Consider the following 25,819-nt stretch of genomic DNA (forward strand, 5'->3'; position numbering starts at 1 on the left):
TGGATTGACTTTCAATTGACTTCTCAATGAAGCTACCTAGGGGTGGGCGATACAACCAAAATCTTAAACCAATTAGATAATTTAATCATGGCAGTGATACACATCACCTAATGGTAATTCTGGCTGAAATAAGCCTATAATTACCCAGCTGTATAAGTGTGCACACCCTTTTTTAATGGTGCATGTTACTCTTTTTGGAATAAACCAAACACAAAAGTAAGAATAATCCTCCAGTCATTATTTAAGTGATTAACTGTGTCCGTTGGATTTTCTTAATGTCTTCCCCGTCGAATCTTGGGCAGGTAAAGAGCTTTCGAAAGGATCTTGTGAAGATGTGCCAATCAGAAGAAGGGTACAAAAGACTTTTTGTAGCCATTGTTTGATCACCCAACTTCTACCCGCATACATAAAACAATATACTAAATAGCAAAGCTTAACTGGTTTGATTTATATTTTCACCAAAATCATATCATCCAGCCCAAAACTGCTAAATGTGGACTACAATGCATTAAGGTGTAATAAACATGAACAGTAGGAATTTCTTAGCTTTTAAACATTTATATGTGTGAAAAGCACTTTACAAATTAAAATTGACTTTCATAAAATTGAAAAAACAAAACAAAAAAAAAGGAGTAAAAAAACGGGATTAGTAAATTATGACAGACATTTCATTTTTGGGTGACCTCAAAACATCAGGCATACAAATATATAAACCCATTCCTACCAACATTATCTAGGCCATTACCAAAACCACAAAACTGAACCTTGGACCTTCTATTAGATGTATTATGCTGCCAGATGTATTAGCATTAACTGTCTTTGTCATGCTTTCTGTCTGTAGGACTACCTTGTAAACATTCTTCTGAAGACTGCACGTAATGAGACATGTGAAGGAGCCAGGTACAACAACATACTTTCTTACCAATCTCTATTATTATAATGATCCAATCCAGGAAACTGAGCCTTATGTGTTCAGTGATCTTGTACTAATTTTTTACATTTTATTTTGATCTTATTCAAATCCAGTGCATATGGAAGCTTGTTTTCACCTCAGAATAAAAAATGAAAAAAGGTAATTGTGACTTTTTTTTCTCACAATTGCGAGTTTACATTTTGGAATTGTGTGATATAAAGTCGCAATCGTATGTTATAAAGTCAGAATTGTGTTATATAAACTTGCAGTTGCAAGAAAATAAGTCAGAATTGCTAGTTTATTTCTCATAATTGTGAGTTTATAACACACAATTGCAACTCAATATCACACAATTCTGACTTTATAACACACAGTTGCGACTTTATATCTCGGAATTCTGAGAAATAAAGTCAGAATTGCCAGATTAAAATTGTGCAATTGTGAGATTAAGTCGCAATTATCTTTTATGTTTTATTCTGTGGTGGAAACAAGCTTCCATAGACGCATGATGACAACCATGCTGATCTGTTTTACCTTGTGAATGATATGAATGGCTGCTCTGTTGGTCTGGCAGTAATCTGAGTGTGTTTTAACCATGTTTTAGGTGTGTAGCGATCTGCAGTCTGGGGCTATGGGTGTGTGAGGAGCTAAGACACACAGAAACACACCATCAGGTGAAAGATGCAATCAACGTCCTGGGGGTCACGCTGAAGGTGATTATGTTTGATGTGTTCTTCACTCTGAAGTTGTTTTAGTCTGTCCTCCTAATCCGTATTAGTTGTATTACTACTGTATGAAGTTTGTATTCATCCACAAAGGTTAACCCTCTGGGGTCTGGGCTGTTTTTGGGGCCCTTGAGATGTTCTGACATGCCCTGACATTTGTGCTTTTTTCAGTTGCTTATAAACATATTAATGGCAAAGGTGTAAATTCACTCTATAAAGCACAAACAGGGCTACCATAATATGTGAGCCACGTGTATGTACATGTTTTCATTTTTGAGAGAATAATGTTTATGCATGGTTATTGAAAAAACTAAAAAATAAAATTTCTGAAATAAGGCCACAAAACACATAGTAAATATGTGTCAATAAGACTTTTGAATAATGGATGTCCTCGCCTAGTGTTTTTTCTTCAAAATTATGTGAAAAAAGTCTTGCTTTATCGTTCACATAAAACAATACATTGATTTAAATTGATGTAAAACAGGTTTTGCTTGGAAAGCCAATATGCGAGGAGGCGTGAACGAGGAGTGGTTTACAACAATGTCCCACCCACTCTGCATAATGACTCTGCATAATTAGCCATTCATTCAGGTGTGACACTGACTGAGCCACAATGCAAGGACAAAAGATATATTTAGAAGAAGACTTATATTGACCATTTAAGATTTTGCTTACATCTATCTTGTAAATATGTTTTGCCATTTTATTAAAAAGGTTACAATTACAACAATATTACAATTTCAACAATATTTCAAGTGTACTCTTTCTTTGTAAAAAAAAAATGATTATAGGCCTACATTTTATCCATGTATTCATTACTTTCATATTTCGCCTGACTGTAACGTTGTTTTCATGAAATATTAGGGCATATTGTTAATTTGCAGTTTAATACGTTGCTTATACAAATAGCCTACATTTTATTTCAACATATTTCAGTCGATTTTTACTCATCTCAGTATAGCAATACAGCTTGCTGAAACATCATCATTCATTCACAAACGCGATTTAAATTTAAACTGTCTTTGCCAGCTGTGGTAAACAGCGCGCATCTCTGCCGTTCATTCATTCATAAACAGAAACCCACGTGAAGAAATTCACGTGATAAGGAAAAAACTTACTAGTATTCCTCAGCTCGCTCCTCGATATACCCGCACTTCTGAGGGACATTTTCCATTATTATTATTATTCCTCACAGCTGCAAGACGGTGTGAACAAGTAATGATTGTGTTTTCTCGAGCTGATATGGGGGCGTTCACAGGTTTGCGCGGATTGCCTCAGACATTTGCGTTTGAATAGCGCACGCTCTCCGTGGGAGGAGTCACATTACATCTGAATCAGATGTAATTAGCTCGACTGGAATCGCTCTCTTTTAATACAGATTTCACAAGATGAGAATATTTGTTTTTTATATAAATTACTTCGTTAAAAAGAAGAGAATTCAAGCTTCATGCCTGTGTGACTGTATGCCTGTTTGACTGAGTATTCGCTGAGTTATTGTTCATTGTCGGACGCGTTTCAGAATGGACTACACTGGCAGAGAGAAGGCAGAACTCGCCTCGTGTTTATTTTTCTTTATTTGGCAAAAAGCACAACACTTTGTTTTTATTGTGAGTATACACAAAAATAATACACATTTAACAGAATCGATTGATGTATGAAACTTGTTTTGTAAAATCAAAGTCAAAAGAGTATTTCAGGTCTCAATTCAACTCATAAGGAAAAAAGCGAACAGATCACGCCGGCGTGATCTCCGACCTCTGAGGGTTAAGCTAATAATTTACTGTATCTCACTTCTCTGAAAACACACTGAAAAGTGTGTGTGTGATGTTTGTGACGTTCAGCCTTGTTTTGTCCAGTCAAAATATAAAGGGTTTTTTTTTTCTTTTTTTTTTTCTTATCAGTTCTAATATCTCAACTTGTGGCCACTTTATTAGGTACACCTGTTCAACTGCTCATTAATGCAAATATCTCATCAGCCAATCACATGGCAGCAACTCAATGCATTAAGGGGCTGTTTACACAACATCGTTTTCAACTAAAAGCATTTTGGCCGTTCATTTACACAACAACAGCGTTCTGGTGGCCTGAAAATGCAAACTTTTGAAAATGGGTTTCAAAGTGCAAGGTTTTGAAAACAAAATACTTATCGTGTCCGTGTAAACTACCAAAAACACAAATCTGTGAAAACGTTGATGTCGTGCACATGTGTAGGCTATTACATGTTTAGTCTAGGCTTTGTTTTTTTTTTGTCTTTGTTTTTTTTTTTTTTTGCAAATGAAAGGATACAGATATCAACAGTAAGAAATAAGGGTCATCTCAAGTGGTTATAAGAATTACACAAATCATTATGTCATTCTGAAAAAATGTAAGGTTCCTTAGATCAGACTCAAGGATAATACATGTTTTTGAACCCTTTGTGTTCAAAGGTTTTGAAATTTTCTAAAAAGGAAGTAAAAAGGGACTTTATATCAAGAGGAGAACATTCTAAAATGGGGATTACAGTGAATGTTTCTGGCTTTGTGAAGATGAAATTTACCCAGAAGACAAAGTAATAAAACCGTATTGTCAAGATTAACATCCTTAGAATTTTTTCTAAAAAAAAATGTTTTTAAAAAAAATTATACATTATGTAATTTGTGTATATGGGCATGTGGGTTTGGCTCGAGTGCACTTTAGTAAAATAATGCCTAAGTGTGCAGCCATGTAGTCTTTCTTTACAAAGTGACATCACCAACTACTCTGGCATGCATAATATAGCCTTATTAGTTGTTTTTGCGGATCCATGTGAACGGGGATCGCTTTGATAACATTGTCATCTGTACAAATAAAAACTTTTTTTACTGTAGCACATCGTTGTCGTGTAAACATACCCTTAGACATGATGAGCATCAGAATAGGAAAGATAAGTGATTTAAGTGACTTTGAACGTGGCATGGTTGTTGGTGCCAGATGGGCTGGTCTACATATAGTCAAGAAACTGCTGAACTAGTGGGATTTACATGCACAACCATCTCTAGGGTTAACAGAGAATGGTCCTAACAGAGTAAATATCCAGTGAGGGTCAGGTCTGTGGGTGAAAATGCCTTGTTGATGCCAGAGGAGAGGAGAATGGCCGGACTGGTCAGAGCTGATAGAAAGGCAACAGTAACTCAAATAACCACTCGTTACAACCGAGGTCTGCAGAAGAGCATCTCTGAGCACACAACACGTCAAGCCTTGAAGCAGAAGCAGCTGAAGAAGACACACCGGTGACAGTGAGAAGCTGAGAACTGAAAACTGAGGCTACAGATCGCACAGACTCACCAAAACTGGACAATAGAAGTTTGGAAAAACGTTGCCTGGTCTGATGAGTCTCGATTTCTGCTGCGACATTCAGATGGTAGGGTCAGAATGACCATGTCCATCCCTTTATGAACACAGTGTACCCATCTTCTAATGGCTACTTCCAGCAGGATAACAAAGCTCATATCACCCCAAACTGGTTTCTTGAACATGACAATGAGTTCACTAAACTCCAACGGCCTTGCCTGTCACCAGATCTCAATCCAATAGAGCAGCTTTGGGATGTGCTGGAACAAGAGATTCACATCATGGATGTGCAGCCGACAAATCTGCAGCAACTGTGTGATATTATCATGTCAATGATTTTGAACCAAAATCTCTAAGGAATGTTTCCAACACCTTGTTGAATCTGTGCCATAAAGAAACAAGGCACTTTTGAAGGCAAAGGGGGTCCAAACCATTACTAGCAAGGTCTACCTAATGAAGTTGCATGTCTGTGTGTGTGTATAAAGTATATGGACCCTATTTTAATGATCTACGCGCATGGTCTAAAGCGAACGGCGCAAGTGCACTTAGCGCATGTCCGAATCCACTTTTGCTAGTTTAACGAGGGGAAAAATGGTCGGCGCGCCAGGCGCATGGTCTAAAAGGGTTGTTCCTATTCTCTTAATGAGCAATGGGTGTGTTTTGGGATTTACGTGCATTAAACCAACCAGAGTCTTATCTCCCATTCCCTTTAAATGCCAGTTGCGCTCGCGCCATGGCAGATTCGCTATTTACATGACGGAATTTGATAGTGAAAAGACCGAACGCGTCTCCAGAGCGCAAACGGATCTGCTCGTGCACGAGGTAAAAGTGCGCAAGCAGACCATCCACGGGACGAGCCAGATTCCACCATATCTTTGTGTACACAATAATAATCTTTCACATTGTAATCCTTTTATTTTAAATATTTGGCATGTTTGTGTGTTGCTGTGCATCCCTGTGTGTTTAATAAGCAGAGTGTACGAGCGTTGTGGATCCGCCTATAGGCGCACATTACTAACGCGCTCTTTAAATAACCAAAAAAATGTTGCAGTTTATTTATGTTGCCTCAAAATAGCAACGTGCCAACAATGCGCCAGAACACGCCTCTTTTTCAGACCAGCAGCCCATGGGCGCACAAATGCATTTGCCATTTAAACAACGTGGCGCAGGACGTGAAAATGATAACTGCTTCAGGCTGAAACTAGCAAAAAAACACTTGACTTTGCGCTTGGCGCTGCATTGCACCGGGTGTAAGATAGAGACCTATATATGTTAGTGCTGTCAGTAGATTACAGTTTTTAATCGTGATTAATTGCACCCTTTTATGACACTTATAATGACATAAAAAAACATTTCAGAATTCATAGTGTATAGTAGGTGTAGAATTACTAAACATGAAAAATTACAAATGAAAACATTATCCTGAATGTGTGTGGAAACAACGTGAATGTAGTGAATTGTCTGTGCTGATTGAGTGAATTGTCTGTGCTGATTTTGACTGATTGAATTTGCTTACTGGATCATTGGACTAAAATTGTCCCGATCTGATCGCAAACAGAGAAGCGAAATCAGGTTAAATAGCTTGAATAAAAATTTCCACCTACCAGACCCCAAGATCATCGTCTGTGTGACGTTACGTTAATGACACACTTTCATGTTTCAGTAATTATTTGCGTATAAATTATTTAGGCGTTAAGGATTTCGTATTAATTGCATGGTTTTTATGTATTGAAAACTTCATGTTCTTCTTCTTTTGTAGAAAAGCTGTTGTGACAAGAAACAGAAATCAGGAAGAAAACAAAAAGGATAATATCATTTAATAATTTTTTTTAATTAAAGTCTAATTTTGGGATTTAGAGATTTAGTCTAATTTTTGTAGAAAATTACTTCAATATAACGTAACGCAAAGTTATCATAAATCTATGGATTATATAAAAATCCAAATGTTATCAAATACTGCATTATTAAATTGGAGTATAGTTGGAAAGACTTTTTGAATCATAGTTATTATAATTTGAAACCACGTCTAAAACGATACCTTCCAGATTGAGTGCTCACGTTCCCTTCCTCATGCCGCTGTAATTACGTCCAGTTCATGTTGACACGCAGCAGGTCAGGCCAGAAGAAAGCTTTGGGAAAGGAACAGGGTTTCCATCTCTAAAAGCATGTGCCGAGCTGTTGGGAGTTTATGTGCGGCTTCTTCTCTTCTATTACTCTGAGCAAACACTCACTCTCTCACCTCAGATTCCACATGACTGAAGCCCAGAGCAAGAGAGAATTGTGGGTAGAGCAACAGACAGAATCCATTAACCTGGAATCCTCCCAGAGATGTGTTTCTCTAGAATAATATGGTGCTAAATAGCAAAAACAAACATAGAAATAGAAATGACACAAATAATGGCATGTGTTTTTAATCATGATGATGTATTATGCCATATATTAATTTTCAGCATCATCTTTTACCATCTGATTTATCACATATAATATTGTTAATACCTAATTGTGTTAGGCTGTAAAAGCTTGTAAAAAGAGTTTATTAAGTTGCATACAGTACAGGTCAAAAGTTTGGAAACATTACTATTTTTAATGTTTTTGAAAGAAGTCTCTAATGCTCATCAAGCCTGCATTTATTTGATCAAAGACACAGAAAAAAAAATGTAATATTGTGATATATTATTACAATTTAAAATAATTGGTTTTCAATTTATTATACTTTAAATTATCATTTATTTCTGTGATGCGAAGCTGAATTTTCAGGATCATTACTCCAGTCTATCACATGACCCTTTAGAAATCATTCTAATATGATGATTCATTATCAAAGTTGGAAACAGTTCTGCTGCTTAATATTTTTTCATAACCTGTGATACTTTTAGGATGAATAAAAAGTAAAAAAAAAAAAAAAAAAAAAAAATTTTTTTTAAAATAGAAATCTTTTGTAACAACAATATACACGACTGGTCAGTAATTTGGGGTCAGTCATTTTTTTTTCTTTCTTTCTTTCTTTCTTTCTTTCTTGAAAGATGTATCTTATGCTCACCAAGGCTACATTTATTTGATCAAAACTACAGTTATAGCAGTAATATTGTGGAATATTGTTGCAACTGTTTTCTATTTTAATATATTTTAAAATATTATTTATTCTTTTGTGGGCAAATCTGAATTTTCAACTGAATTTACTCCAGTCTAGCTGCTCAAGAAATATTATTATTATGAAATATTTAATTATTATTAATTGTGATGCTTCGTATGTATTAACCATTTATTAACCTTTTTTATGGGGGGGTTCTTTGATTAAATAGAAGGTTTATAAAGCACAAGCGGTAAAGCCTCATCTACTTAGCTTTATATCAAATTCTGCATATAAGTAATAGTTAATAAATATATTTCTTCCTGATCATGTTCATTTCGTGAAAACCAGTAATTTCTATTTTCATTTTTTTTTCATTCTCATCTAGACAGTAACGTGAGCGTGAATGTGATTTTGTCTTTTAGTTTGGAAATAAGGTGGTGGCAAATGTGGCCTGTGACATCTTTCAGCTACTGATTTCTCACTGGCAGCACTTACAGAGACTGGAGCCGTCCCTTCCCAAAAGAATTATAGAGGTATGAAGCATCTTCATCAGCATGATGCATCTGTTGTGCAATGTGCATGTGACGCCTGATTAATCTCTGCTTTTCCTCTGTTGTAGATTTTTGTAGCAACCATAGCATTTCTTCTGCCCAGTGCTGAACACTCAACAGTCGAGGCAGATAAAAAGGTAAGCAAAGCAGTACTGAGCGAGCGTCTTTATTCAGATCTCTGTGTGTGTAAGCAGTGTTGGACAGGGGAATTCAGAATGAGCAGCTCCCGGTTATTCTGTCTCTGTGCTTGTTGTTCCATCCTTCCTAACAGCTTGTCTTTGGCAGGTTTATTGATTATTTTGTAGTGGTGTCATGAGTGTGCTAAATGAATGCGTTCTCGTGTGCTCTAGTTAATGGTGTCTCTACTGCTGTGCCTGCTGGACTGGTGCATGGCCGTACCCCTCTCCATCCTCCTGGAGCCCATCACTATGCCTGTGCTGGATGACCCCACCTCACAGAAAGCCCCTCTACTCGACTACATTTACAGGGTGGGTACAGGCCTCGGAGACTTTTATTAAGGAAGTAGGGCTGCACAATTTAGGGAAAAAATCCTATTATGATTTTGATAAAAATCACGATTTAAAAAAAAATCTAGGTTTGCTAATGATAATGGCTTGCGCATTTAAAATGGCAGACGACATTTTGGAGAAGTTAATCGCAGAGGTCCAGAAAAATCCACCACTGTTTGACAAGTCAAGCCCCTTATAAAGAAAATGGATATGGAAAACAACCGTTCATACCCTCTGAATAAACGGTGAGAAGTATTACCTCAGGTAACCAGCGCTCGTTTCGACAACATTGCTTCCTTTGAAGTTGCAGTGAAAAAGACTATTTTTATGCTTTTTTATTTTTATGACTGTTTTTATTTCACTACATTGACTACATCAGCTAAATTCACTGATAGATTATTAGATCAATTACACTAGCTTCACTCAAAACATAGCATGTTCAATGATGTTGTACACACTTTGAAACCGTAGCGCGTGAGCTTAGAATAAACAGACCAGTTCGTTGGTGTGGACTCAGATATATTTATCGTTATAGTTGACTTTATAGTTAACATTCTTTGTGTGAACGGCCCTTCACGGTGTCTTCACATTTGGCAGGTTTGGTTCAATTAAAACAAACTATGGTTTGATTGCTCTGATTCATTTGAATAAGTGTGAACGCTGCCAATCTGAACCCTGATGGGCCTTTGTCTACTTCCAAAGGAACTCAGCAACACTGACCAAAGACATCTAAACGGACAAAAATCAGGACCCTGATGTCACAATATGTGACCCTACAAAAGACAGAAAGCGTTCTCATCATAGGAGCAATGTTGCCCATTACTGTTTGGAACAAGTCATATAAACAAACTAATATATATAATGTTGAATATAATGTATAATAATGCAATGGGGGAATATTTGTGGGTCCTGATAATGCCAAATGTCTGATGTTACCAGTAAAAAGTGGCCTACGTTATTTTAAATACTGCATATCTAGTCAGTGACAGAGTGCAAGCATATTCGTCTAAAATAATTCTGTATATTCAGCTTCAGATGCATGAATATTTGTATTCTGGTGTCTATATTGTCCAGTGCTTTGGGTTTCCAGCACCAAGTCCAAGCCTATTCATTTACACACACAATGTAATACCAAATTTAGCATTTTAATCAATAGTAAATTTCTTGTTAACCTTTTTATTGTAATAATATTGTATCGGGAGTTCAGTATCGTGAGATGTATTGAATCTTGACATGAGGGTATTGTTACACCCCTAATAAATAAACATCATAAAAACCTTTTTTTTATAAACCTTTAGGTTCTTAGGTTCAATGTGAATGCCAAGCAAACCAGGACAAAATGTATAAATTTATTTTTTGGTCCGGACTAAAATAACCAAACTACAAGTGTGAACACACCCTAAATTTCTTCATTTTCAAACATTACATTTGACACAAAACCGCATGAGCGCCTAACGTTTGTCTTTTGTTGATGAACGCTTCTCATTACATGTATGGGAAGATGGTTGCCACACGTTGTGTTCACAAATGCACGTTATGGTGACCCGAACCCAGAGCAGATGCAGAGATGGAGTTCGGGTGGAGCAGCACTTACTGTGAACATCACACTGACAGATCATGTGTATAAACACAGTGCCACGCTTGTGCTGAAACACACAGCACATATATTATTTAATTAAATCACAGCCTTTGCGATTTGATAATCGCACTAAGCCATATTGCAATTTTGTTTTATTTCGATTAATCGTACAGCGGCAGAGTGACTGTTACTCTAGTTTGTTACTTGAAATTAAAGCAGAAATCTTCCAGTGTGTGTGTGCGCATTATGTTCTATTATAAATGCATTCGTCCCCTCGCAGCTCATATTTAGTCATCAGACGCTAATGAGAGGGCATTGAGGGGCACAGAATAAATGAGATATTAGTCCCGGGCTGTTGTGCAGATGCAGACAGACATGGACCTTTGTGCAGATGTCATGCTCCCAGAAAAAAATGGCCAAATTATTTAAATGCCCCATTGTTGGATTGATAAGCTCACCAATGAATGCCAAACTCAAGAATTCAGTTCATCATATGAGAGAAAATGCACCTGCTGCAAAAGGGGAAAGGGGAAGAATAAATGTCCTTTGTTTTCCTCTGCACTCGTTTGACTGTTAATCATTTTCTGCTAGTTATTATATGCTCGGTGGGATTACTTTAATCTCCCATTTGTCAGAGCTGAATAGCATCTAACACGAGCACATGTACATAACCCTCGCCAGGACAACACATCAATACTCTTGTTTTTGAGTGCCTTGTCTCAATTAAGAGCGAGAAATAATGATTAGCATCTCATGCTCATAGTACTACTCAAATAATAATTGATGATAAATTGATGAAGGTTATGGAGTCTTGGTTCATTTATGCTGCACAGTTTGAGAAGTGCCACTTAGAAAATGTATAAACTGATGAAAATCACACTGAACCAGCGAATGCCATTTAATACTTTGGGTGCTAAATTTTCCTCAATTTATCTTCTTCCTCTCTCCTCTTATCACTAGGTGACGGCTTTATACTTCGTCAGTTTGATTTTCTACTTTATCTAACAGGAAAAGCAATCAGTTTATGGCCGAGGTATCGCAGCTCGCAGCAATCAGTATGTGAGGGATATAAGTGCAGTGGGTTGTACAGTACCTTAGTCAATACAATTAAGTTTACAATACAGATTGTTTTAAAGAAACTTTATAGTAATAAACAGGAATCACCCGGAATAAATCACCTCTACAGAAAAACTGTAGACTGATAAACATTGAGAGATCATCCATCACACCTTTGGATGACCTGTATCTCTGATATATCAGCAGTTTCCAGTTGAACCAGATGGCACTAATAGCTCTATGGTGGTGATTATGTGGCAAATCAAAGTTCTGTGGTTTTATTTTTACGTATTTTTACGACATGAATTTATATCAGATCATGTTTAAGTAGCTTACATTGTCATTGTTCGCTGCGTCAGTGTGTGGTGTTTGAGAATGAGCCAAGGGATAAAGCCTTAATTAAATCAAACAGAGCAAACCTGTTCAGGCACTAAGATAAACTGTGCTGGACCGTGTCTTATCTTCTCCAGCCAATAGAGCCATGACCATCTGTTTCTGCACATCGATACACTCCCATATCACAAGAGAAATAGATTATTAGCCCATAAAGCCCCTCTCATTGGGTTTCCTGGCTTAGCATTGTAAATATCGTCCCATCTCCATATGGTGGCCCTGCAGCACTCAACCACACCGTCTGGGTGTAACTACAATGTTTCAATCTATTAAAGATTTCTTTTTAATGCATCTCAGTGGTGTGCCAAGAAGATAATCTCCAAGGCTGAGTTGTTGATCATAACAGAGTTCTCTATTTGATACACCTCATTAGATTTTAAAAATGCTTAGATTTGTTTAGATTTATCTAAACAATTTCAGTAGTACCTTATGCATTGCATTGTGCTTTTGTAACAACAGAACAAGCGAGAAAGCTGCTCATTATTTAAAACATAATCCTTGAAATCTCAATTTTTTTCTGAAGGTGTTCCCCAGGGTTCTGTATTAGGCCCGCAAAACTTTTCTTATTTACTTTATTTATTTTGTTCAGTCAAAATAAAGTTTAGTTTAGTTTATTTTTGTTTACTTTTTGTAGCGTATCACTGGTATACTTAATTCACTGTTCTTCTGTCTTAGGTGCTACACACTTGTGTATCAGGGTCTAACCTACACACTCAACAAAGTCACTACCTCCTCAGCCTTGCTGATCTGTCGACAGACTACGAACCCTTCCTTACTCTAGGCAATGTCAAGAGCTTTGAACCACCCCCCATACACAATGTCATGGGAGACTTTGGAAATCTCCTCACTGTGGCTGAAGGTAAGGATTTCCTGTTGTGCTTCCAATTAATCGTATTGCTATTGTGTTTTGTTATCTACAACACGTTATTGACAACGTGCTTAGGAAAATCCCATGAAAACTCTGCTGGGTCATTGCTCACCCCAAAATCAAAAGAAAAAAGAAAGATCAGTATTTTCTATTTAAGTGCATTTGTAAAATATTATTTATCTATACACCATAGTAGTATTTGTTATACTTAATTTATTACAAATGGTCGCCATAAAAATATTTTTGTGAGATTAACCATATTTTCTTTATTTTTTAATTTGTTACATCTTACGTATTTAACCATTTTTGCTACAAATTAACACATCAATTTGTAATTTCTGTAATGTAAAGGCGAATTTACAAAATTTATGATGTCAACTTTTCCTGCATAAATTGTGAAACCGCTGCATCTCCCTTGAAAAAGCAAAGAAAGTACAAAAAGGGACGTTTTTAATTTGTCCTTTGAGTTTATACTGAGCTCTCGTGAATCATATTAGAGCAAATGTAGCACAATGTAAAATGAAATAGAATTTTAAAGAGGTGTGCATTAGTTCCCTCATCCACTCAAAGCAAGCCCATTTATGCCAATTATTAAAGAAATCTTTTTTTTTCCTCCTCCGACCTTGCTTTATCCATTAGGCAATATTTCTTGTGTGTTCTCTACCTTGGCATGTCATCAAATGTCATCTGTTTTTGGTTGGGCTGTGGGGGCGGGGGGGGATCTTTCCTCTTCCAACAGGGATGCCTTTTGTGACAGTACATTTATATCAACAGAGTAGAGGAAGAAAAAGACTGCTGGCTTCTGCAACACTAACATCTCCATCCATTGACATGCCTTTTATATCTCCGCGTACGAAAAAACAAACAACCTCAGCCAAAGAGCAACTCATAAGCAATATCCCAGTACCTAGCTCATATTGATTAGTTCACTTCAAAGCTCTGTGCATCCCTAATGCAACTTGCTCGTCTTTGCAAAGAGCTTTTTCCACTTTGATATGGGGATGATGGTATTGATAGCACTGTCACAATGTGAGCACTTCGTTTTTTCCCCCTCCTCTCTCTCTCATCCTCATCTTAATATCCACTAATGACAACACTAGATTTCTCACTTTGAGAGGTGTTCAGCATTCAGAGGACTTTAATTCATAGTGCTTGCAGAGCCCTATTCACTCATCACGAAAAGGTGTGATGCTCATTAGTGCAGCCCTTTGAGTCTGTTTTAGGAGAATGAATAGATATTTTAAAGGTGTCTATGTGGACACCCGTATAGATGGTGCGAACGTGGGAAAACTGCCTCCATTGGTCATGACAGCTAAAAGCCAGTATACCAGCTAGCTTTTGATAAAGATAAGTAAGGGAAAAAACAGTCAGCCAATCATTATTGCAAAATAAATTCTGACAGGGTGACCAGGACCCTAAAAAAGTTAGCCATACAGTCAATATATCAAATCAGAATCAGATATTACAAAGAGATTTGTGATCATTTGTGTTGATGACTGTTCATTATCAGGGCTGTGCTACGAAAAAGTCTGTGCGATGCATAAATAAAAAAATGGTTAAAATGGCCAAATTACAGCAGACCTCAAAATGGCCAAATAATGGCCACCTAGTTGGCCTGGATGGTCAGTTTACCAACAGAATACCACAACTGACCTATCAGAATCACATATCCCAGAGAGCCATGTAATAAAAAAGGGTGATGGGCAGATTTCTAAATAACAGTAATGGGGATTACCTTTTTTTTTTTCATTCAAAGGGTTAGTTCACCCAAAAAAAAAAAAAAAAATTGTATTAATTATCTACCTTCATGTTGTTACAAACCCTTAAGACTTTCGTTTTTCTTGGAATCTCAAATAAAGTTACTTTTAATGAGACCTGAGAGATTTCTGTCCACTAAAAACATAGACTTTTCCACAAGACATCATAAAAGTAATCTATATAAATCAAGCAGTTTAATCCAAGTCTTCTGGAAACACGTTCACTTTATATGATGAACGCATATAGATCATATGGATGCATCAAATATGATCAACAGAAGCACAAGAACCAATGAAGTTTGGTCTCGAATATCGAGCAATTAGGGTTGAGCTTCATTTTAAAGCAAATTTGATGTGCTTTATATGTATGTGCGTTGATCAATGTTTAAATGTGAATAAAAGCTTAAATTAAATATTTTCTTCATACAGTATAAAGCGGTCGTGTCTCTTCAGAAGACTTGAATTTTTACCTGAATGTTGTTTTTATTGTACCCCTTTTTTCTTTTCTGGCAAAAATGGGTGCCGATGAGAATTAGCGTTTTGACTAACTTGGGTACATAAACTGTATTTATGTTAAGTATCCCTTTTTAAATAAATAAAATAAATTGATGACACCATTTACATTGTTGGGTGAACTTACCCTTAGTGTATACCTTTAAGTCATATCTTTTCTAATTTACTAAACTAAAGTTGTTTGACATCCCAGAAAAGAAAAGGAGAAGCATGGAGCTGATTCCTCTGACTGCTCGGATGGTAATGTCACACCTGGTCAATCATTTGGGACACCATCCTCTCAGCGGCGGCCCTGCTCTTTTAAACAGCCTGGTCAGTGAGAACCACGACAACCCCTACATAGAGTCTTCCGAACTCTCCTCTGAAGTCTTCAAAAGCCCCAATCTACAGCTCTTTGTCTTCAATGACAGCACACTAGTCTCGTACCTTCAGATCCCCTCTGATAATTCCAGCACTGTAAGTGCCAACCCAAGGGATCATTCCTCTGAGGTCCGCGTCATTGTCAGGGACATCTCGGGAAAGTACTCGTGGGACGGCGGTGTTCTCTTCTGCACTTTGGACGGATCTGGCTTGAGCTCCAGTGGCAGTAGAGATCAGCTGTCTCATGACACCGGTCTCTCTGAAAAGCAGAGCTCCGTCCGCTCCAGTAAATGCTCCTCTGAGTCGGAAATGGAGGATGGCGTGGATGTGTTGGACCAGCTACTGGAAGATCTCGGCCACAGCAGCCCCGAGTGCCTCCCGCAGCCCCAGCTGAGGCTCACACAACCACCGGCTCCACCCATGGGCATGAACCCTGAGATGGAAGAGCTCATCATGGATGCCATCCACAGACAGGCGAAGCAAGAGGATGAGGAGCTGATGCGGAGACAGAGCGAAGACCCCAGCATCCGAGCAGAGACACAGAGAGAGCCCACACACCAGGAGCCCAAATCACCCTTTTACCTCTGCAGACTTCTCCTCAACGACCTCGGCATGAACTCATGGGATCGCAGGTACAATATTTCATGAAAGTTGCATGAAATGTAATTAACTTTCACAGTAAACATTTTTAAATAAATCGTCCATCTCGAGATGGAAATTCAGTCATTTATTCACCCACTTATAATGCTACTCTTTCCCACATCATTGGACATCGATTCTTAAGGCCTAATATACTCAAGTGAAGTTCTTTTTCGTTCTTCGTTTAGGGGTCAGACAGGGTTCCTGTTGGTCCTTAAAAAAAAGTCTTACATTTACTTTGATCAAATTCAAGGGCATTACAGACCAGTAATGTTTTTTTTTCTAAGGCACATTTTCTAAGCCCTGTCTGTGAAACCAGGCCTTAATGTGTTGATTAAAACTTTAAAAGACGATGATTTAATGAAATAAATGTGAGAGCTGTACGTTTCAAAGTAAAAATGGGGCGCTATTACACGTTCTACAGGTTCACGGTTTCAGAGTAGTTCATAATCATTGAATTCCGCACATTTATGCCAAATGATTGCTTATGATATATTGTTAATTAATTATGACAATGTTTATTTTATGGTGTTTATCATAGACTGTTAAAAACAGATGGTTACATATTGCATCATAACGTTACATATTGCATATATGTTACATATACGTTGTAATATACTATACGTTACATATAGTTTTTATAGCATCAAATAACTAACTATCGGTAAACCCAAACTTATTGGAAAAATGAAAAACACTTAAACAAAAGAACTACCTAAAATGACAGAAACCATCTTTGGGAAAAACTTATTTGAAGTGTGATTGGATTTTTGTAGTTTGGTTTGCGTCCCATTCGATTACATGGAGAGGGTGGGGTTTATGACCTATACTGCAGCCAGCCACCAGGGGGCGATCGAAATGCTTTGGCTTCACTTTTCAGGCTGCATGTTTAACACATGTTTAGACCCATGTTTTACGAATACACACTGTGTAGTAAATATTAATCGGTGGATCGACCAGAATCTAATGTGCATTCAAAAAGATCTTACTGACCCCAAACATTTGAACAGTATAGTATTTAAGTAACAGAAAAACACAGACACAAGTCATGCAATTGCAACACTATGGTCTATCTTTCCTCTCCAGGGTTTTTTTTTTTTTTTTTTTTTTTTTTTTTTTCACATTATACACATTAAAATGTGTTAATTTATGATGGATCATATACTTAATATACTATTCGAATAACGGTAACAAATCTACTTTTATGGTGCCATTTTGTTCTTTTTGAATGGAAAAGAGCTGCTTAGATATTCCTCTATACTTCTTAATATGGATGTGGAATTATGAGTAAATGACTAAAGAATTTTCATTTTTTAGTATGTTTTTTTTTATTACCTTTTTGCATCTCAAACTATATGAGCGTGTCACAAAATAATGTGTGAATATGATTACGTGGTGTCTAAATATTTTAAATGCATACAGTACTTCTAGTTGGCCTGGACATTGGTTGCAGTGGGATAGGAGGAAACAAAATAATAATTTGATTTTATTTAGTCTCACCATGATGTTCCATTTTATTTTCTCTTTACAGAAAGAGCTTTCATCTTTTAAAGAAGAACTCCAAGCTCTTGAGAGAGCTGAAGAATTTGGACTCGAGGCAGTGGTAAGGGTTTCTGTTGCTAGAGGACAACATCTGACTTTCATGCCTTAACTCTTTCCCCGCCAGCGTTAAAAAAAAAAAAGTAAAGCCAGCCACTGCCAGAATTTTGATCATTTTCACAAAATTTTCATGGCCCCAGAATATTTTGTTGTATGAATATCTGAACATGCAATATATCAAAAGAAAGAACAGAGCCTCTGCTTTTGAACAACAACAACAACAATAAAAAAAAATATTCTATTTTTTATAGTTTAATAAAAAGAAAAACATTTTGAGCAAAAAGATGAGAAAATCGCATTTTTATCAAAGATTACATTCAGATCGGATTCAGAATGATGATTAAAACATAGATGGAGTAGATCAAGTCCATCAACACCTTCCAAGCTTCACAGTCCTATAGCCCGTCCTGGGTCGACATTTCATTCGGTAACATTAGGAAGTTTAATGTTATGTGCCGTTTAATGTTGATGATCGTGTTATTTTACATATGCATTTGCTTACAAATGGCATTGCTTGTGTTTCTGCTTCTTTTTCCCCTGTGTTTTGATCAGGAGATTCATTACTCTTTCAGAAGATGCGTAATAGCGCCCCCTACCATGTCACAGTGAAAACACGGAAAGCTGGAAAATTCAGGCAATGGCGGGGAAGCGTTGTCTCATAAATGACGAAAATTTACGTCAATGGCGGGGAAAGAGTTAAAGTTTCATACATAATTATACGCCAAGTAAAATAGTGACATGAAAACTGAATTATATCTTCTTTCTGACTCATCTGCACTTAACGCTAAAAATCAGCAGCAAACAACAGCATGCATTTGGAGAGCTCTATCGTGCAGCCTAATGTCAGTCTACAGAGAGTGGCTAAATCCTTTAAAAGCACTATTAAGGAGACATGTCTTAAGAACACTCTCAGATACTCCGCTCCTCACAGCCTAATCCTGCCCACGTCTGGCTGATCACAGATCCACACTTCTCAGCCAACAGCGATCAATAGGCACTCAGAGTGGCTAATTACAGAGGCTTATTAAAGAATACCCCCAGGATCGGGCCAGCGTTCTGTTCTGCAGGCATAGCCGGCCCACTCATGGCAACCGCTGACTGAGCATGCCAAACATCACACTGCAAGGGCACGAGGCTTCATTAGCAACACTGCTCGAAGAGACACACACTGCTCACACATACACAGCGCATACCAGTATTGTATGTATTAGCCAATAGCTGTGAACTTACAACATAATTGTTTTTTTTTTTTTTTTACAAAAGGTTTTTGTTTTAAGGTTCGAGTTTAATGAGCATAACAGAGGTTGTTCCATGTAAAGGTTATCGTAATATCGTATTACTTGACTACAATTTTTAAGCCACAGCTGTTCTTTAGGGAGAGCCTTGTTAACTACCACTTTTAATGCTTCAAAAAAGTTCATAAAGAGATCGTAAAACTAATCCATTTGAATTGAGCGGTTTAGTCCAATTTTTTAAGAAAATCTCGCTTTATATGATGAACAGATTTAATTTAGTATTTTATTCACATTTATTACATGGCTTGGTTGAATTCTAATGTAGAATGTGGTCTGTTATTTCTTGATAACACACCGTTGCTAAGGATAACACACCGTTGCCATGAAAAACAGAGCGTTGCTATGGACGCAGGATTCTAACCGTAGAGACGGAACAGACTATTTTCTTTAGCGGAAGCAATACAATCGTTTTTAAATCAACAAACTCCTTTTTAAATCAATATTTTGTGTCAAATTATTGATTTATTTGGTAGGTAGCCATGTAATAAGCGGGATAATATAGAGCGAGGCGGTTGTTATAGCGAATACAACCCCTTCAGGCTGATTCAGACATAATGATTCAAGATTCCTGATCAGCCTGTCGGGGTTGTATTCGCTATAACAACTGCCTTGCTCTACATTATCCCTTACATAATCATTGATCAGCGAACATAAACAGAAGCTCAACCGAACCTGCTTGACACGCGAGAACAAACCTCTTGCTGAAGCTCAAACGTGCTGCGTAACACGAGACTGAACCTCATTGGTTCTTGCTGAAGCTCAAACGTGCTGTGTAACACGAGACTGAACCTCATTGGTTCTAGCTGAAGCTCAAACGTGCTGTGTAACACGAGACTGAACCTCATTGGTTCTAGCTGAAGCTCAAACGTGCTGTGTAACACGAGACTGAACCTCATTGGTTCTTGCTGAAGCTCAAACGTGCTGTGTAACACGAGAATGAACCTCATTGGTTCTTGCTGAAGCTCAAACGTGCTGTGTAACATGAGAATGAACCTCATTGGTTCTCGCACATCAAGCGAACATGCTTGAGTTTCGTTTAACTGATGTGCGAGTTGATGAATGTTTATATGTGAATAAACAAATAACACAAATAACACTAATCTGTACTTCATACCCCATAATGACAAAGTAAAACCAGATTTGTGATAACTTTTATTTAAATTTATTAAAAAGAAAAAAAAGTATTCACACCCTTTGCTACAACACTTGAAATGTTGCTCAGGTGCTTCCCATTTCTCTGGATCGCCTGTGATTAAATACACTGAACACATCAAATATGGTGACACCTCAAATGTCATGATGTCACAACTTTTTGCATGATGTCTGTTCGTCTTGTGTTTTTCTGTCTCCAGTCGAGAGACGCACAAGATCGCTGTGTTCTACATTGGAGAAGGCCAAGAGGACAAATGCTCCATTCTGTCCAACACAGAGGGCAGTCAGGCGTATGAGGACTTCGTCTCTGGGCTGGGATGGGAGGTGAAAGAACACATAAAATCCACTTAATGCGTCTGTAGTGAGCAGAGATCATGTCCTGTGACTACATCAGAAAGCTTCTCTCTCTTTCAGGTGAATCTGGCGTCACACTGTGGGTTTATGGGTGGTTTGCAGAGGAATGGCAGCACAGGAACCACAGCGCCGTACTACGCTACCTCCAACGTGGAGGTCATCTTCCACGTGTCCACTCGCATGCCTTCTGACTCAGATGACTCCATCACCAAAAAGGTAGTGCCTCATTTCCTACTTGACATGACCCATACACTTTTAAAATAAATATAGTTGTTTTAGATGTGATTTACACAATAAACTGGTAGAAATTTGTCATTTATCAGTATCATAAATTGCATCACAGCTTGGTCAGGAGTGCAGGCATTCCAGTCACATTCAGAGAGGAAATGAGGAAGAAAAAAGTGCATTATCTTTGGTTTTGCCGTTAAACTGCACCTCCTTTGTTACTGATGCTATCACTATCAAGCTTTTCTATTGCTGTTTGTTCTACCACTGTCAAGCAGTGAGAGAGAACCAATCAAATCGAGTGAAAACTGAGTGCATTTGTAATCTAGCAATCATATCTAGTCACCAAGATAGTCTCAAGTAAGCCATTTAAGTCTACAAGCTGGACAAAGAAATGCATGGTGAAGCTTTAGAATGAAAGCATCCGTCATAGTCAATTGAAAATGCTTGACAGGTAAAATATCTATGTGTGTGTGTGTATGTGCTTTGGACGTTGTTTTAAATTAAAAGCAACACAAAACAAAGAAGGAATATGCCCGCTCACTAAAACACACATTTGTACACATTTGCACACAAGTCAATAAAATAAAAAAAAGATATCTATATATACATATATACATGTATGTATTTATGTATTTATGTATATATACATGTATGTATTTATGTATGTATTATTTATTATTGTAAGTGTGACGGTCAGGGCCGATAACCTCTGACACGTAGAGTGATTGGTTAGTCACTTAGTTGTGTTTTCACCCTTTTTCACTCTTCCTCTTCATTTCCATGTGAAATCTCACTCCTGTCTTGTTAAATTGCAGATATCCTGCAGCTCAGTTTTAGAGTTTTGGATGTGCACACCTCTTCTTTCCTCCTTAAAATTATGTATTTGTTTGTGACACCTTTATATATATATATATATATATATATATATATATATATATACTAATGACAAATGTTTGCTTACCCCTAAAGAAAAACTCTTATTGACATTTCATCGTGTTTAAAATGTTGACTTAATGAGGGGTGACATGCGTGTAAAGCGTGACTTCTGGCGCGTGCTGCTGATCGCTGGTCTCTGTCAGATCTCTGCGAGCTGCGAGAGTGTGTCATGAGAGAGGGAGCCGAGCATGTGCAGGTTTAGTAACTCTGGACTCCTGTGCGCGCTGTGACCGGGGCCCCGATCAGCACATTAACTCACGCCGCAAGGGCCAAAGGCCTGCCGGATACCAGCAGGGCCCTGCTATCGAATTCCCCCTGTGTCTGCGGGATGGCGATCGACATGCGTTAGCAGGTTAACTCTGGCAAAATGAGCCGGTGGGATCCTGCTTAGTTCTGAGCGCTCAATCCGATCATGCGCAGGCCTGCAGAGAGAAAAATTCATCAGGCTCCCGGACATCGAAGCCTCACACCGTCAGAGCTCATATTAGCCCATCTCAGCCACGCTCCGTGCCTCTGTGAGCCAGTGGGAGGGAGTGTGTGTGCCGCGAGCCATGCTCGATTCATTTTGGACATCAGGCCCCGTAATTGCCGCGCTCCCGCTCTGGCACGTGTGTGAGGAGGGGTGAAAGGGCTGTTTTATCAGCCACAGGCAGACAGGAAGTAACTCCTCTAATTTGCAAATGCAACTTTCAGAGGTAGTGAGAGAAAGGAGGGGTGAAGAGACGACGGCGAGGAACACAGAGAGGAGAAAAGAGAAGAATTCCTGAATCAAATTGAGTGCTGGGGGCTGATCGAGCAGAGCAGCTGGCCAGGCTAGTAATGCAGTTACTAGGAGGGTGTTTCCATGCGAGGCCCAGTGTCAGGAGGCACCTCACACACACACACACACACTCTCTTTTGTTTCAGAGGGAGGGACGCTGCTTCTTTACAAGGAAGCGTTTAAGCTTCAGGGCATCTCTTGCTCTGCTCAGCGTCTGTGTGTTTACAATCTGCATGTACACTGTAAAATAGTTTTTTTAAAGCTGTAAATAAAGATTATTGGAGTACGTTGCACAAGAAAATACTATTTCAGTCTTTATACTTCAAAATTTCACGTTTAATTCAATGTGTTTCTTGCTGATCCTTCGTACATTTTTGAGACTTACTAGCAATTTCTGAGTGAATTGTTTTCAGTGTAAATGTTATACTCTATGCAACATATGGCTGCTAATATGCTCATATTTTCATGTTTGCTGATCCAAATGCCACTATTACTATTGCTCATATAAAGTCCCCCTGTAGTTAATAATTTATACCTTAAAACAATTTTTTGATCACCAAAATTACATATTTAAATGTTTTTTTACTTTAAAAAAAATCTTCTTGTCTTAAAATAGCTTGAATGTAACTCGACACCCGTGCCTCATTTAGTATACACGGTTCTATGAATATGCAAATGAGCCCCGCCTCCACTCACTCACATAGCTCAGAGATCCACTGGTTGACGATCATACGTTGATCTGATTGGTTACAAGGTAGTTTGTGTCGTCAGAAACACCAGCGATTTCAAAGTGTGTTTTTGAGACTGTCTTTGGTTCACTGCTAGCCTGGCAAGCCAGACCTACATCAAGATGTTAGGTCTGGAAACTCACCATAGTCACGGCTTAATCCGAGGGGCGGGATAAACGGCTGTCTTTCAAATGGGCTCTATGCACGAATGCTGCTGACATATTTCCGGTAGGATCTCAGCCGGCGTCTTTACTTCCGCATAGCGCATTCTATAGGACAATTCACTTTAATAAAATTCATTTTCTCAGAAACGGAGACAACGATTTTAGAAACTGATTCGCTAGTCGGATTTCGCGTGATATGAAAAATACTCCCCCTCAAAGTTGTCGATGTAGCTCGAAATTTTTAATTTAAAGAACTTCTCTTTCTTACTCATATTTGTGACAGTTAACTGCCTCACAATATTGTTAACATCATTCACGTTAACCGCTGGAAGTTCTTGTAAACAGAGAGTGTAATTTGCCATTATCTCCACCTAATGCAAAAACGGCTTCTGACGCAGCACCGGATGTAACTGGGCGGGCTGAGACAAAACGCGGAAGCGATCGTGCATAGAGCCTATTCCCTCTGCACGCAATAGGACAGCGCTTCAACCAACCAGAGCGTTTTCCCAACAGCGGAGCTTAGTTGATAGATTCAACTTTTGCCATATCTGGCCGGCAAAACGACGAACACATCTTCCTTTTTTTAAGAACGACTTAAGTGCCGTTCTTTGCTCTTTTCTCAAAGAAAAACTTAACTCCAAGTCCTCCAGAGTCGCGGCCAAAGCCGATTCGAAAGACCATTGTTCTCCATCAGCAGCCGCCATTCTTTGTTTTCAAGTAGCAGCAGCCAGGTAACCGTCGTAACTCTGTCGTGTATGTTAAGCCCGCCCCCGCCTACTCTATACACAACGTGATTGGCCTGACCCAATCTGGGTTTTTGCAGCGAGAAGGTTTATTGAGAGTTGCTAGACGTACCTGGCTGCGAAATACATTTTGCTGCCGCTAGGGTGCGTCTAGATTTCTAGGCTAGTTCACTGCAGTTTTAAGGAGAAAATACTCAGCAATGCTGTCGACTTATGAATTTACACATGGTTTGTCTTAAAGCATATTAAAAACACCACATAGACATACAAACAACATTAAAAGCTTGATTTTCAATAAATTTAAAGTCCGCGTGAACCGGAAGTTGCAAACAACTTTTCTCCAGTGTTGTGACGTATTTCCCAGCGATACGGAATATTGAACATAGGGCAGGGTTTTACTCTAGCGCTCCTCCTCTCCATCTCTGCTCATAGCAGACTATCGGTTTGAGGGGAGTGGTTAAGCGTTTCCCAACCCAAGCCGTCAAACTGACGTCATCAGAGAAGGAACGCCATTTCAGACCGGAAGTAACTTTTCAGACTTTGATTAAAGATTACGACGGCAAACAATTTTTTTCTGTGTTTTAACTTGCACGGATTAATTTTTCACCACAAGACTAGTAATATGCGCTAACAAAATAAATAGGGTCAATTTTGATTTCAGTTGAACTTTAAGGTATTGCCGCTTGAACAATACTTGGCATTAAACAGTTAGATCTAAGCCTTAAGTTTTAAATTCAGTTGGATCAAATTTAAGGTCATGAAAATTATTACACAAAAATAAGTCGTGCATTATACATACAATGTTGTTGTTGTTTTTTTGTTGTTGTTTTTTTGTTTGTTTTTTGCTATTTTTATTAGACAGTAAACTGTATCTGGCATCTTAACAAACTCTTGCGGCTTCTCTCTGGTTCTAAACTAAAAAACATTATTTAATACATTCAGTATATAGACTTTACTAGTATCGGTACAATAATATTTTTTTTACCTTTTTTTAAAACACATTATCGTATTCGAAAAATCCAATATCAGTCGACCTATAATTCATATGTATTTATATATTGGTACACAAAACCAATTTCAGTATATTTTAAATAAAACATGAGTCTTGAGTATTTTTAAAATGTTTACCCTATTTTGAATATATGTCCCAGCCTGTTTAATTAAGTAAAAGAATCTTACTGTAGATGCACGATTTATTTTGAGAATATGTTTTTTTGTTTGTTTTTTTTTTGTTTTGTTTTTTATTCATTGTATTTGTAAAACGTCTGAATTTAAAAATCTGCAGATACCCTGATTAAACTTTGGCAAATAGGCCTGTCCAACACAGACATGATACCGCAAGTCATGTGGTTTAAAGCTACACTGTGTAGGATTTTCTCCCATCTAGCGTTGAAATTGTTTATGACTACCAACTGAATATTACTTTCTAGCCCCTCCCATTCCGAGGGCGTTTTAACTCGGGACAGTGGCTGTATTATTTCAAATAGTATTGATAGCTATTAGTATAAATAGCCGGCAGTCGCGAGTAATCTCCCCCTCGCATTCGTCACGGTGCCACTGAGTGTAAAAACGCGAAATGCCAAGCTTGAATTTCCCGGTATGTCCCTCTTTGGCT

At 38.0% G+C, this 25,819-nt stretch overlaps 1 protein-coding gene across 7 annotated transcripts in view; it reads left to right on the forward strand.

The window, feature by feature from the left end:
* Positions 1-25,819, forward strand: part of ralgapa2 (Ral GTPase activating protein catalytic subunit alpha 2) — a 202,258-nt gene that overhangs the window by 129,628 nt on the left and 46,811 nt on the right. For all 7 annotated transcript variants that reach the window (XM_081347448.1, XM_081347450.1, XM_081347453.1 and 4 more), the window contains 10 exons: positions 842-900; positions 1,518-1,626; positions 8,443-8,553; positions 8,640-8,708; positions 8,922-9,059; positions 12,784-12,967; positions 15,440-16,238; positions 17,777-17,848; positions 20,492-20,615; positions 20,706-20,861. In XM_081347448.1, the coding sequence (XP_081203574.1) occupies positions 842-900; positions 1,518-1,626; positions 8,443-8,553; positions 8,640-8,708; positions 8,922-9,059; positions 12,784-12,967; positions 15,440-16,238; positions 17,777-17,848; positions 20,492-20,615; positions 20,706-20,861 (1,821 nt within the window). The remainder of the gene's footprint in view (positions 1-841; positions 901-1,517; positions 1,627-8,442; positions 8,554-8,639; positions 8,709-8,921; positions 9,060-12,783; positions 12,968-15,439; positions 16,239-17,776; positions 17,849-20,491; positions 20,616-20,705; positions 20,862-25,819) is intronic.

The sequence above is a fragment of the Scardinius erythrophthalmus genome (assembly GCF_964197995.2).
Source record: "Scardinius erythrophthalmus genome assembly, chromosome: 19".
NCBI classification, from domain to species: Eukaryota; Metazoa; Chordata; class Actinopteri; order Cypriniformes; family Leuciscidae; genus Scardinius; species Scardinius erythrophthalmus.